General features: G+C 40.2%; 1 protein-coding gene across 1 annotated transcript; it reads left to right on the plus strand.

Moving 5' to 3' along the window:
- The first annotated feature begins 3,869 nt into the window (after positions 1-3,869).
- On the plus strand, positions 3,870-11,657 carry haspin (histone H3 associated protein kinase). Its single transcript, XM_074683668.1, has 13 exons — positions 3,870-3,985; positions 5,259-7,233; positions 7,367-7,508; positions 7,658-7,809; positions 7,947-8,135; positions 8,350-8,435; positions 8,562-8,624; positions 8,704-8,795; positions 8,928-9,007; positions 9,869-9,957; positions 10,455-10,597; positions 10,681-10,783; positions 11,208-11,657. Exons 1-13 carry the CDS (start codon positions 3,888-3,890, stop codon positions 11,407-11,409), a joined length of 3,414 nt encoding a protein of 1,137 aa, XP_074539769.1. The 5' UTR covers positions 3,870-3,887; the 3' UTR covers positions 11,410-11,657.
- The last annotated feature ends 1,713 nt before the right edge of the window (positions 11,658-13,370 follow it).

Consider the following 13,370-nt stretch of genomic DNA (forward strand, 5'->3'; position numbering starts at 1 on the left):
AGGGGGACGCTGCTCCGGAAGCAAACGCTCCTCTGTGATTCTTTTTGTTTGTTTTGTTATCGCTTTTTTTGTTTTGTTTTGTTTTGCTTCCCCTTTTCTTATTTGTCAATACCGTCTGCATACAAGTAGCAGTTTATCAGTCCGAGTGAATCAGTATAAGTACTTATGTCGGTCTACTTTGTTCTAAACTGGGAAGTTTTCAATGTAACTACAACAGAACATTTTGATCAAATGTGCTAAAGACACAAATGATGATAGAAATCTTACAAAATTGGAAAACAAGACAATATTTTAGGCCTAAAATACAATAATGTGCCTTAGCCAGGGATTGCAGATATATTGAGAAAAAGGTTATGTTGGTTGTTAAATGGGTGTTATTGCAGTGATAAGATGTAAAATAAACTTTTAGGTTAGTTTAAGGGAGACACTGTTGTGTTCAGTTGTTTTTATAATGGAAAATTTTGTTAAAATTTCTGTTTTTATTGAACAAATAATCATAGTCAAGAAGATTACATTTCTACTAAACACCAAACAATTGCATTGTGTTCAAACATGCCATCTTTATGATTAATACTGTCTCTATTTCAAGCATACACAACCTGTGACTTACTACCAATGTGAACATCAGACAACACATAAGCTGATCATTTTTAATGGGTGTGTTTTTGATAGATGTTTGATGTTCTTTTTTGACCATTTTCCATTGCATTAAGCCTCAGGAGCCCTCTATTTTTGCATTATGTGGGAAGTGAACCTCCGTACAGATGCAGTGTCTACCTTCAAGCTAGATAGCCGAGCGAATAATGACGCATTAATTAGAGGCAGTGTGAGGTTGCTCACGAGTTTAAGTTTTACACAACCTTTGTGAAATTTTTAAGTTTTTAGGAGACTGATTTAGTCTTTAGAAATTATTTTGAAACGATGAAGAAATATAAATCTAAAACTTTTAATTCGTCAGTGTTTTGAATTTGCAATCTACATAGCAACCATTTCCGGCACTTGCTCGTTTGAATTGCAACATTACCTTAATGTTGGCAAGATGCGCATTATGAAGACACAACCAAAATATGCATAAAAAACATAGATCACCTTAATTCAGTGAAACTTCTATGGAAAGTATTTGGATAGCAAAAAGCTTGGCAACACAGTCTGGTGAATGCTGACACCTGGTGGTTACATCTATTGACCCGGTTGTAGCCACGCAGTGTAATTTAACTGTATTTTATAATTTGTTGTTGGATAATCTATTGCAATTAGTAAAAACACAAACAAGAAGTGGCTAAAAAATGCATCTACTTTTGAATTTAAAATGATAACTTACAAGATGGAATAAAATAAGTTGAGACTTCATATATTGCAATAACGGAAAACTGGCAAAAACTGTTTCTCTACCATTTGAATAAGAAATTATTAATGAAAATAATTCTACAATAATATTGAAAGAATATTTGATAAAACACATATCTAAATAGAAACTAGGCTGGTAAACAAATGTACTAAACGTTTTTGCGCATCTTGCTTCTGTTTTCTGGACCAAAATGATGATAACGTGAAATGATGGAAACAGTCTATGAACAAACACACGGGAAACAAAGAATTAGCCTACAAAGTTGGTTAATCGTCACGAGAGTAGATTAATTGAAATAAACGTCATTACAGCAACAAACAGAAAAAAAGTTTTGTCACTGCTGAATTTAATACATGAATATACAATTATATGCGCCGCCAACTTGTAGTGGAAGTTTCGGAGGAACTGTATCTATTTTTCTGCTCTTTCTTAGATTAAAAAACGGATAATTTACAGGCTCAATCTCCGAGCGGTTTTTACTCCAATCCGCCAGGTGGCGCTGTGTTCGTTTCTATCCACCGGTTTTTGACCAATCAAGGGTGTTCTGGCAGTTTGAACCGAACAAGTAGCGGGTTTAGCGGCTTCAGATCAAGGCAGGGCTGCGCAAGGAAAAAAAAGTTAAAGAAAAAGGTCCGAGGGTGTTTTATACAGGTTAAACGATTAAAAGTACAGTAAAACAACTACTGCTATCATACGATAAGGATTAATTTTTAGCACCGTCCAAATTTGTCGAAGGTTTTAGCTGTCTTGCTAATCCTGAATGACGGATATAAACGTTCGTCTCTGTTTATTCGAAAACCTCAGGAACTGAAACGCTTTTTTGTATAAGTTCCCTCTTTAAGTTTCTATCTTTCTGATACGGTTATATCAACTATTTTGAAAAATGAAGCCACAGAAATCGGTATTTCTGAAGACATATGGTAAGCAGACTCGAAAACTGTCCGCCTGGATTTCACCAGAGAACCGCAAGCGGGCCTTCGACAGCACATTGTCAACAGACGGGGACGTCTCTGTGTTTGAACCCGCAAACGCTACGAGGTTACGGTATGTCTGCATCGACAGGCCATCAGTGTGATTATCTAATTCTATTTTTGAATCTTTGTTTCATATGTCGCTCTGTAAATTATAAGGGCGTTGGATGAGTTATCATTTCAGAGTATGTCAGAGATTATCACGATAGCCATACGTTTGTTTGGTATGGTCGTATGTTTTTACATTTCAGTTCATGATTATAATTGTGTTTTATGGTACAATTAGTGATCTTTAACCTCTATTAACGTGCTGATAACACATCTTACACAAAATGTTACTTATCACAGCCATTATTGTGCATTCTTGATGACCCTTCCCCCATTTGATATTATATTCTTACTTCTACTGTGTTTTTCTGTATCGTCATGCCCCAGAGAGAGGATGGTTAGTGCTGTCAGTCGAAGAGCAATGCGCCCAGCTAAAAAGAAGGCCACAATGTGTCTGACCAGTGAGGATGAGGAGAATATCCCCTCTCAGTCTGGTCAACTGCCTAAGAACAAAAAGAAGGCAACAAGGTCAGTGACAAAACATGCAGCAGAGAGTTTCCAGTGATTAAAATGTTTTATCAATGTGCGTTTGTAAAAAGGAGTTATCTATGGGCCAATCTGAGAATCACTGCATGGCAGCTTCAAGTGAAAGATGTTATAAATGTTATCTAAGTTAAACTGACAGCTTGATTTAAACTGTTAATATCAGATTGGAGGTTGTTTGCAACAGTAAATGTCTGAAATAGAATTTTCCTTTGACTGATTTGCTCATTTGTTTTACCTTGCCCATCAGTTGTTAAACATCTTGTCTTTGTCTTAAGATCAAAGAAGACAAGCGCTGCCAAGGGGAAAGAAGTCCGTCGGGCCAAAAAAAAAGTAATGTCATGTCTGACAGAGACCAGCACTGATGAGGAGAACAGCCACAGGCTCTCTCCCCTCCGTCCAAAGCCAGCTCAACAGAGCGAGGCAAGCAGGTCTGTGCAAACACTATGAGCAGAGCACTTTGTGAAAAGACAAAGGGTCACCTGTTTCCATACTTTCTTCGTATTCTCTTTCTCTTAATCTTTTAGAAACTGTCTCCAAGTAAACATTTACAGTTGTCAAATAATTTTGACGGGGAATTTTGTTTCTTTCAGTCAGATGTTGTATTTTTGTTTTGGTTCTAATTCCCTGTCTGGATCAAATCAATCTTCACTAATGGAGGAAAAAGTAAAGCATCAAAGTTTTTCTGGCCTTTGTTTGGCTTTCAGTGAGCAGAAATTAAATCAGATTTACAGAATAAGCTTTAATTTCATATCACATCTATTCACATGCACTGAAAAAGCAGCTGCAGCTGGAAAACAGGCACAAATGAATATTTCCCAAATCTACTGAGTAACAGTCTTCTGACTTGCTGCTGGCCAGTCTGGTGGTGCCACTTCTAAACAGCTTTTCTGCTTCATTGTGTCAAAATAATGTACTCCATTATATGACTCCTGAATGATCTTTGTGTTTGTGCCAACAGGAAAAGCAGAGTTACAATGAGGCAAGTAGGAGGACAAGTCTTATTGTCCAATAAGAGTGTAGAGTCCACTGTGAAATCTCAGACAAATTCACCTCAGATGAAGAGAGACTCAAAGTAAGTGTTTATCCATTAAGTCTGTTGATTTCTGCTGTATCATGCTTGGTGTTAATATGTGTTATGAGGAGATCTTTTAAGAGGGGTTATTGTGATTTATGGTTGCTGCGTGTTCATGACATGTTGTAAGGACGGGCCCCAAAAACCAAGGTCTCCCCATAGCTCTCCCCTCCAGAGCTGGCCAGTCAGAGGAAAAAAAACATTTGGGGAGCAGGGAACCTGAAAGAGACGGCAGCTGAAACAAAGACCAAAATAAGGATTTTTTAAAACACCAGTCAGTAGGTTTACATGCATGCAGCATTTCCACTAAGGTCATAGCTCAATCTTAAAGCCACAGCAGGGGATTTGGTCTTTTGTTAAGTGAAGTTGTGTGCAGTTTTAGTTTACCTGAAGAGAAAGCAACATTCTAATAACAATGGCCAAGATAGATGCAGCTGTAGCTCTTTTTATTTTTATGTAAGTGTGTGCCTTGGTGTTTGTTTGTTGTGTTGGAGCCATAGACTGTGTGAGCACAGCGACCCTATTTATCATGGTCATCTACTTGGTTTCCTGGGTGAATGCAGAGGCGTACCAAGACATGCCAAGTCCTGCCAAATCCAACCATAGTCTGATAGCAATTGCATTATCTAGATGTGTCAATTGAGCTTTGTTTAGTTAGTCTGATTTTGGTCAGACTAATCTGTTTGAATGCATTTCAACAGTCTGATCTCAAGCTGACTAACTCATTGTCCAGTTTCTAAAGCTGCTTGTATACATACTGACAGTGAGAAAAATAGGGACCTTTTAAACTGTCATGCAAAATCTACCACAGGGGCACCAAAGGGACAGTATGCAGCCCTAAAAAAGCATACACTACCCCCTCTTTGGCCCATATTTTTGCCTCTGTATGAAGTAAATACTGGCCCTTGAATCTGTTACAACAAAAAAAACAGTGAGAGAGCCACAATAGAGTCCAGCGGACATTGTTGTAATTTTGGTAAATAAACTGCACTTGTCGTCCATTTGTGGTGGTGTTGTTTGGAGTAAAAACTGTGTTTATCTTCTCTACCCAGCATTTGTTGGGAAAACAAGTTGGTGGTTTGCTAAGGTGCAGAGGTGCAGTTCTTGTTTCTGGATACCAGAAAGAGATTTACAGAGTGTTTTTCACCTTTTGTATCCAAACTCACTCTGTATTGTTCTGTATTTTAATGCCGGTTTGTTTCCAGTATCAACATTCTTTATACGTTAGTCATTGCTGGAAACGTAACATTTCTTCTTCTCCTTCTTTCCTCAGTATGAGTGTTCCTTCTGCCAGTCGCTTTGTAACTCGCCGTAGACGAGCGGTTACTGCCAAAGTCCCTCTAGCTACATCCAGTCTACTCAACTCCTCGGATGACTTTGCCTCTGGAGCCTTTGGTTCATGCAGGATTCCTCAGTCTTTAAGGGGAAAGAGGAGGAGAAAGGCCCCCCCATCATTTTTGGTGTCAAGTGCAGAGAACTCACTAAACGCTGCAGGAACTGTCAGCTTTGCCACCATCCCTTTCCGAGAGATCTCTCTTAATGAGTCAGCGGATCACAGCCTTGGACCCTCTAGGAGACCCATCTTCTGCTCTACACCCTCAGCTGGCCCCTTTAGCAAACGCCCATGTCTTAAACCCCCATCCTTAATCGACCAGTGCGCCTCTTCTCCGTCCATGTCAGTAAGCTGCATAGATGCCATGAGTGCATTCCAGAAAGAGCTGTGTTCTCCAGAGCAGCCTATCCCCCCTCAATGTTCTGAAACCCACACTGGGCTGCATTCAAGTCTCAAAGGGCCAGAACTTTCTGGTGGTTTATTTGTTGAGCCCAAGAGAAGTGACTCTAGAGAAGGATTCAAAAGCAGCAGTGAAGACACAAATATCAGGAATGCTGGGGAATTATTACCAAGTCTGAATCTGCTCTCTACGGATGACAGTGAACATAGCAGTTGTTTTGTGTCAGCAGCAGGAGGATTAGAGTGGCTGATAGAGGCTCTGAAGGAGAAATGTTTGACTGATCGCTGCACGGTGCAACTTGAGAGATTGAACTTGCTCACTATGACTCAGCTGTGCAGTCAAACCACCTACTCGTCCTGTTTGGAAGAGTCAAGCTTAGTCCACCACGTAAGCAAACATCCGCACTCTGTGCTCAGCCTTCAAACTTCACCTTGCCATTCATCTGATAAAACCACAGATCATTTACAGTCAGTGAACAGTTTTGAGTCTTCTAAACATCTAGCTTCAGTGACTGAAAGTCAAAGCACCAACAGCTCATCATTAGTGGACTGGAAGCAGTCAGCTGAAAACTCATCCTCAAAGGAAGGCAGCACAGAGGAGCCAGCATCACATCCCCACACAGACAGCAGCATGGAGTTTATAATGGGCACACATTTATTGCGAAACAGTTCCATGCAAACCCTGCTTTCTGAGGAGGAGACTTCAGCAGTGAAAGACAAATGTCGTAACAGGAAATGCAGCGTTGCGCTCCAGAGATGTGCTCCATCACCAACGATTGTTCGTCAACTCCAAGAGCTCATGCAGCTTAAAAAAGCAGGTTTGACTTTTGATGAGAAAACTGCTAAAACAGACACAAACACTTCTGAAAATAACCCTGAAGGTGTCACATGCTCAGAAAGTGCCACTGAGACAATGATGGTATCTGTCACACAGTCAGTTAACAGCAGCAGTGCTGAAGCCCAGATAAATGACGCAGAGAGAGACGAAAAGGCAGCAGTGCCCACAGCACTGCTGAAGGAGGGATGTCGAACAGATAAAGTCATTGTTCGGATGAAGAGATTAACTTCAACACAGCTGAAAGAAATCCTGACGCTTAAAGGCCCAACACTTAAATCAGCAGCAGATGTGTCAGACTCAGCCAGTGATGACCAGACAAAGACACAGCAGCAGTCAGAGAGTGACATTAATCACAGTAATGAAGACACTTCAGTGATGAAAGTGAGAAAAAAAGGCTCCACTAGTTCTGGAGACATGATTGTTTCAGACACAGAGGAAGTTTTCACCCACAGAGCGAAAAAGGCGTCTCAAGCTCCTAAGGAAAAGAAAAGGAGGAGCACATCTGCTGACCGGCCTGGGACAGCAAGGAAGGCGTGTGTCAGAGGCCTGAGTGTGAGCCGGTGGAAAAACAAAGACACATCGCACATGTCCAGGAGCAGGACAGCACAGATAAGAAGTAACAAAACCGTGGACTGCAGCATCAATGAGCTGATTTCCTCACAAGACAAACGGTCAAAGGTGAGATCACCTGTTCACAGAAGGTCTGACATCATCAGGCTAAAGACAGTGCCATAGCTTGCCTGTGCTTTCTTTCACAGAAAGGTAGTCTTTTTGCAATACTGACTCGTTTTGATTCCTTCTCTGTGTCTAGGATCTGTTGGGAAATACGAATTTCTGCACGCCTGCAAAAGTGAATCAGCTCAACCTCTCATCTCTGTTGGCTGACTTGACACCTAACACTCAAACATGGAGCCGACTCAAAGCGGCACTCTCTGTTCATCGCAAGGGCATGGGTAAAACACTAACACAGCCATCAAGCTGTAATTTTATCCCAGCTGTTATTGAATGAACATTTCTTATTTGAGTAAATTGTGCCAACAATGCCTTTATATTTTTTGTCCCCATTTCTGATTTTAAATTTTCTGCCTCTCTGTTTCTTTAGTGCTTCTCACTCCAAGGAGCCTGCGTCTCTCTGTGTCAAGCACTCCTGGAAGACCAGAGCTGGCAGATGTCAGCCAGGATCTCTTTGCTACACCCTTTCGGACACCACTCTCCAAACGCCTGCAGTCACAGCTGCAGAGCTGCAGTTCTCTGGTACGGCACACATTTACATCTTTTAAGACAGACAAGGGCAGACAGACTGCGAACTTTCTCCTGTCAATTCCACATTGAGAAGCAGATTAACATATAAACACGATTTGTATTCTGATTTTTTTCTTCACCTGTCTTAGAATGTACCAGAGGATGAAGATCTGTCAGATGCAGAGAAGGTGTATGCTGAATGTGGACAGTCACGCCCTCTGCCCTGGGAGGAGTGTATCCTCCCTCAGTATATGAAGAAGTGTGCAAAGATCGGAGAGGGGACCTTTGGTGAGGTCTTCTCCACCAAAAACGCAGCAGGAGACACTGTGGCCCTCAAAGTATGCATGTTTCTTTATCATATGTGTTTAGTGTGTATTTTGCATTGTGTCTCTTGAAAGCTAACAACCAAACACCCTGTGATATCAAGATGGCTGCGAAGAAGCTTGAAAGGATCTTGAAAATCTTGATTTGGAAATATGTTTTTGTTTCAACAATGAGTGTTTCATCCAAGGAGTGAAATACTGAGTTTGACAAATGTTCTGGTCCTGACAGGTAATTCCACTAGAGGGCAGTGAAAAGGTGAATGGAGAAGACCAGAAGACATTTGGAGAGATTCTTCATGAGATTATCATCTCAAAGTAAGCAGTAAATTGGAAATAAACTGCAGAGAAGGGCTTTGTCGCATCTGAATGATTATGATTCCGTGGTTGTGATTGTGTGTTGATTTCTGAGTAAACGGCATTGTGTGTGTCTGTTTCTGTCAGGGAGCTGAGCAGCCTGAAAGACAAGCAGCAGAACCAGACTCATGGATTTATTGGACTCAATGGGTCAGTATCATTACGGCTCTCATTGTTTGTAAGTGTCTGCTGGTAGTTTTGAATGTTAATGTGATTCTTTCTCTTATAGACTCCACTGTGTACAAGGCTGCTACCCTCCAGACTTCCTGAGAGCCTGGGACACTTTTGACCAACAGAAAGGCTCTGAGAATGACAGACCAGGTTTTTATTCTGTTCACATTCAGCCCACTTTTGTAGCGTATCATTCATTTTCATTAATTATTGTTCTTTTAACAGACACCGTAGACTTAATTGTGTTCTTCATCCTGTATCTTCTCTTGTTATTTTATCTAGATTTCTTCGAAATGGATCAACTGTTTATCATCCTTGAGTTTGAGTTTGGAGGCAGCGACCTTGAGAACAGTAATGGGACCGTAAGTGCGCCACATACTCAGTGCTGTGCTTCACTATGTTGTGATGTTAAACTTCCATCAGTTATTTCAATGAGGTCCTGAAAACTTTTTTTTTTTCTGACACAAAGTGTAAACACATTTTGGGATAATTACTTAGAGATGTTCTTCCACTTTAGCACATCTTCTCCTGTTTACGTTCATATTTAAGTTTCAGTTCGTCTACCATAACATTACAGGCTAAAACAACAGGCTAACCGCAGCTAAAGTTAGCATCCTGAAGCTAACAGAGACAGGGGGGACACTGAGAAAAAGCTCTTACATGTGCTCCACAGCACACTGCATTTAAAATACTCACATTTCCAGGGTCTGAGGTTTGTTGGCAGATGGTTGGTAATGCGCCTGGATTCAGGACCAGTTTATCCGCTAGCCCTCTGTTGTACTGTCCAAAGTTGAAAAAGCAGTCTGCCGTAAAGTGACCAGTACACTTTATGCACAGTTTTACTGAGTGTAGCTGGCACATTTCCTTGATAAATGAACTATAGCCACTCAGTCTTGTCTTCTTCAAAATCCAAACAGCTCGTTTTAGGTCAGAATTTTACATTCACAAGCACTACTAAGTACAGGCGTTGTCATTAAATATCACATTTTGTGGGCTGGGAGGAAAGCCAAAGACCCACAAATTTCACTAAAAAACTTAATAAAGTGATTTTTGCACAATATGGGACCTTTAATATCAGTTAGATTGAGGAATTTAAAATGCTGAGTAGTCACTGTAAAGATCATGTCTCTTCTCTTTCCCCTGAAGATAGCTCTGTTTTACTGTGGTTTAAGACTACAGATGCAGCTTTAAGTAAAAGCATTTGTTACTGTTCTGTTCTCTAGTTGGCATCTTTGGGGACAGCGAAGAGCATCCTTCACCAGGTTACTGCTGCCTTGGCTGTTGCTGAGCAGGAGCTTCACTTTGAGCACAGGTGGGTTACATGTACACACACAAACTAAGACACCACTTAATGCAAGAGAACCATAGACCAATTCAGCTTCATAGGTTTCCATGTTGTTTGGGGATCAGTTGTTGATGTTCTTTTAACTGACTCTGTAGATGTAATTGTTTTTTCATCCTGTATCTTCTCTTGTTAATTTAGATTTCTTTCAAACGGATCAAATGCTTATCATCTCTCTCAAACTTTGACATGAATTGTCACTAGAAACACACCCAAACACTAATTTACAGCTGCTTGTAGCTAACACGAGACAAATACAATATTTAAAACATCCACGCCATATAGTCCAGTTAAGCTACACACATAAAATTTGATGCTTGTTGAAGTTGACCTCAGCAGGAGTGAAATGCCCCACACTCAGAGTGTGAGCAGTGACACAGATGGTGTGTGTAAGTGGTGCCAGAGTGATGGATGCTTTGTTGGTGTCTGGTAACAGCAACTTTATCCCCCTGTGCTATGTACTTCAGGGACCTCCACTGGGGCAACGTGCTGGTGAAAACAACCAAGCAGAAGACGGGAAGCTTTCTCCTGAACGGAACAGTCCACTCTCTGGAAACCAAAGGGGTGCTGGTCCGCATCATTGACTACTCACTCTCACGGCTAGAAATTGGTTTGTTTATGTTTTACATGCACAAAATCCTCATCCCTGTTAAAATCCTGAAGAGTAAAAAGCACATGTTTTATCCCCTGCAGATGAACTAACTGTGTCCTGTGATATCTCCAATGATGAGGAGCTTTTCATGGGTCAGGGAGATTACCAGTTTGATATCTACAGACTGATGAGAAAGGAGAATGGGTCAGTGCATTTATGTTCTTTGTTCTTTGTTTGGGCCTGTAAATATGAGCGGAGAAACAGTTGTTACTGGAGTGTGTCTGTGCTGTGTGGACAGTTAAAAAAGACACCCTGAAATTAAGATGATTTATAGATATGTATGTGAATAGAGGTGGGGGACGGCAGAGCCACGACCTCACTTTGACTTTGGCTCAGATGAATCAATATGTCATCTAGAAATACAAGTCAACAGCGTAGTTACAAAACACCAGACCTGGTCTGACTTTTCTCACAAAGTCCCTCGCTCTAGATCAACAGGATGGGGTGGGAATAGTTTGACATTTCAGGAAATCCAAAAGTTGAATTAAAAACGTTTGCTTTTTTAGAGTAATTTTTCATTACTCTGAGTAATGTGTAATACACTCTTACCTTTTTGTGTCGCTTCCAGAAACGACTGGAGTACCTACCATCCCCATACCAACGTGCTGTGGCTCCACTACCTGTGCTCCAAACTGCTCTCCATGAAGTACCGTGGCACTGGAGGGAGGGGGGCCAAGGACATAAGAGAGGAGCTTAATCGTTTCTATGACAACGTCCTCCAGTACAGCTCAGCTACCGATGCGCTGCAAAACTGCCCCATGTTTCAGTAACATGTAAACATCACAAACACTGGAGGCTCATATAGAGAATTATTTTTTCTTTTTAAGAAATAAGAGGGTCATCTTCATCCTGGATGACCTCAGACTTACAACACTAGGATAATGATGTGTAAAACAGAACAGTTATTAAATGTCCTTTTAAAACATTTGTGTCTTAAGGATTTTTTAATACCTGTTTGTGAATCGTCTGCTTGCTTTTAAAAACGTCGAGGGCCAGTCTTTCATTTTAATGCATCTTAAATATGTGTACAAAAAAATTACCATTAATAAATTTTTTTTTGATATTTTTAAAAGCACCACAAAGTGTATGTGATAACATTTTTTAAATCCACATTATTACTGACAGGATTTATCAATAATTCAGCTGAAATACATGTGATTTCCAGCCAGCTTGATCAATTTATCTTTTAACCATAAATGCTAATACATAATTTACATTACTTTATTACAGAAGTGAGGAGTTTTAGTCTTTTTGTAAAGTCATTGGGTTGAATATGACTTAAGGGGATTCTCTTTTTCTAATATTTGAGTAGCAGGATTGATTAAGAAAAGCAAAAGAGACCTCTCTTAAGATCCAACAAGAAATTTTATTGTGTGGCTCAAGATAGGTCCCTGATCAGAATCTTAGCAGGTGCCGTTCTATACAGAGTTTGTACGTTTTTTCTTTGCATGTTTGGGCCCCTCTGAGCACTGTAGCATCTTCCCGCAGTCGAGAGGCATGGTCACTCTACATTATCAAGCTGTGAATGTGTACAAATGGTTGTCCTGAACCAAAAAAAAAATGCATGTCTGAAAATTGTGATCCCAACAGGATACATACAAATACTTAATTTTAAAAAGACCATGAAAGGTCTGGATTGGACACCCAAGACAAGGGTGATATTCATTAGTTGAGGTAATAGGATAATCTAAACTGATTGTGCCTGACTTAGTGGTAGAGTTTTCTGCTCCTGCAGAAGTGACCTGGAGCAAGATACTAGACCCCAAATTGCTACCACTATTGTTTAGCAGTATGACTGAGTTTAGCTAACTCTGGTGCTCCTACTACATCAGTTTTCAGTGTGTGAATTCGATAGGTGGAATAGGATTAGCAGTGTAAAGGCACTTTGAGTGGTCAGAAGGACTAGAAAATCATTATACAAGTCCATTTACTGTAAACAGTTTGGATCCTTACTCAATAATTGTTATAGAGTCCTGCCAGGAGTTTTACCTCTGTGTCATACATTTTAAAAATAAAATCAAACAGAAAATTCAGAAATGCACCAAAAAAGCAGATACATGCCTATGAAGTGTCTTATCTCAGCAATATGATGATGGCTTGGACTGATGAGCAATTCGGGGTTTTGTTTTGCCCAAGGACACTTAAGCATGTGACTGCAGAAGCTGGGGTCAAATCCCTGGGCTTCCAACTGAGAGACAACAACCACGGCTGCCCTGAAGTAAGGTCGGATTGTGAAGGATGCCTATAAATCCATGCACTGGACTGCCCAGCAGATTGTATCGATAGCCAGGGTGTTGCTCAGCATGAGGGTGAGTAGAAAATGAAGGCATATCATTCTTTGGGTGAAGTATTCCTTTGAGGTTAAAAGGTCAAAGTCGTAATGTTAAGAGAGTTAAGTTAAAAAGTTACAAGAATTATATCGTAGTATTACTTCGTAATGTAACAAGATCAAAGTTATAATGTTATGATATTAAACTTCTAATGTTGAAATGTTACAATAAATAAGTGGTCGTTTTATAAGAATCAGGTTGTTTTGTCACTGGATAAAAGTTGCTATGTAACAGGCATAAAGCGATAGTGTTAAATTCATAATGTTTGGTGGGCTTACCATTTAGTGTGTGGAGATACGACTTTATCAATGTGATATTACGACTTCTTGATTCATTTAATTACAATTTTATTCCTGTAACATTTCCAAATATGTCACAGAACTTTAATCATGGAACATAAC

Source organism: Halichoeres trimaculatus, unplaced genomic scaffold (genome assembly GCF_033239565.1).
Source record: "Halichoeres trimaculatus isolate MK-OKI-2021-1 unplaced genomic scaffold, fHalTri1.1 fHalTri1_scaffold_2, whole genome shotgun sequence".
NCBI lineage: Eukaryota > Metazoa > Chordata > Actinopteri > Labriformes > Labridae > Halichoeres > Halichoeres trimaculatus.

What these genes read in the sequence shown, in the direction of transcription:
- haspin (XM_074683668.1), top strand. Translation starts at nt 3,888, where the DNA reads ATGAGGCAAGTAGGAGGACAAGTCTTATTGTCCAATAAGAGTGTAGAG. An exon ending in TGTTCATCGCAAGGGCATGG is followed by an intron (nt 7,509 to 7,657) that starts GTAAAACACTAA and finishes CTGTTTCTTTAG; the next exon opens with TGCTTCTCACTCCAAGGAGC. An exon ending in ACTCTCACGGCTAGAAATTG is followed by an intron (nt 10,598 to 10,680) that starts GTTTGTTTATGT and finishes TATCCCCTGCAG; the next exon opens with ATGAACTAACTGTGTCCTGT.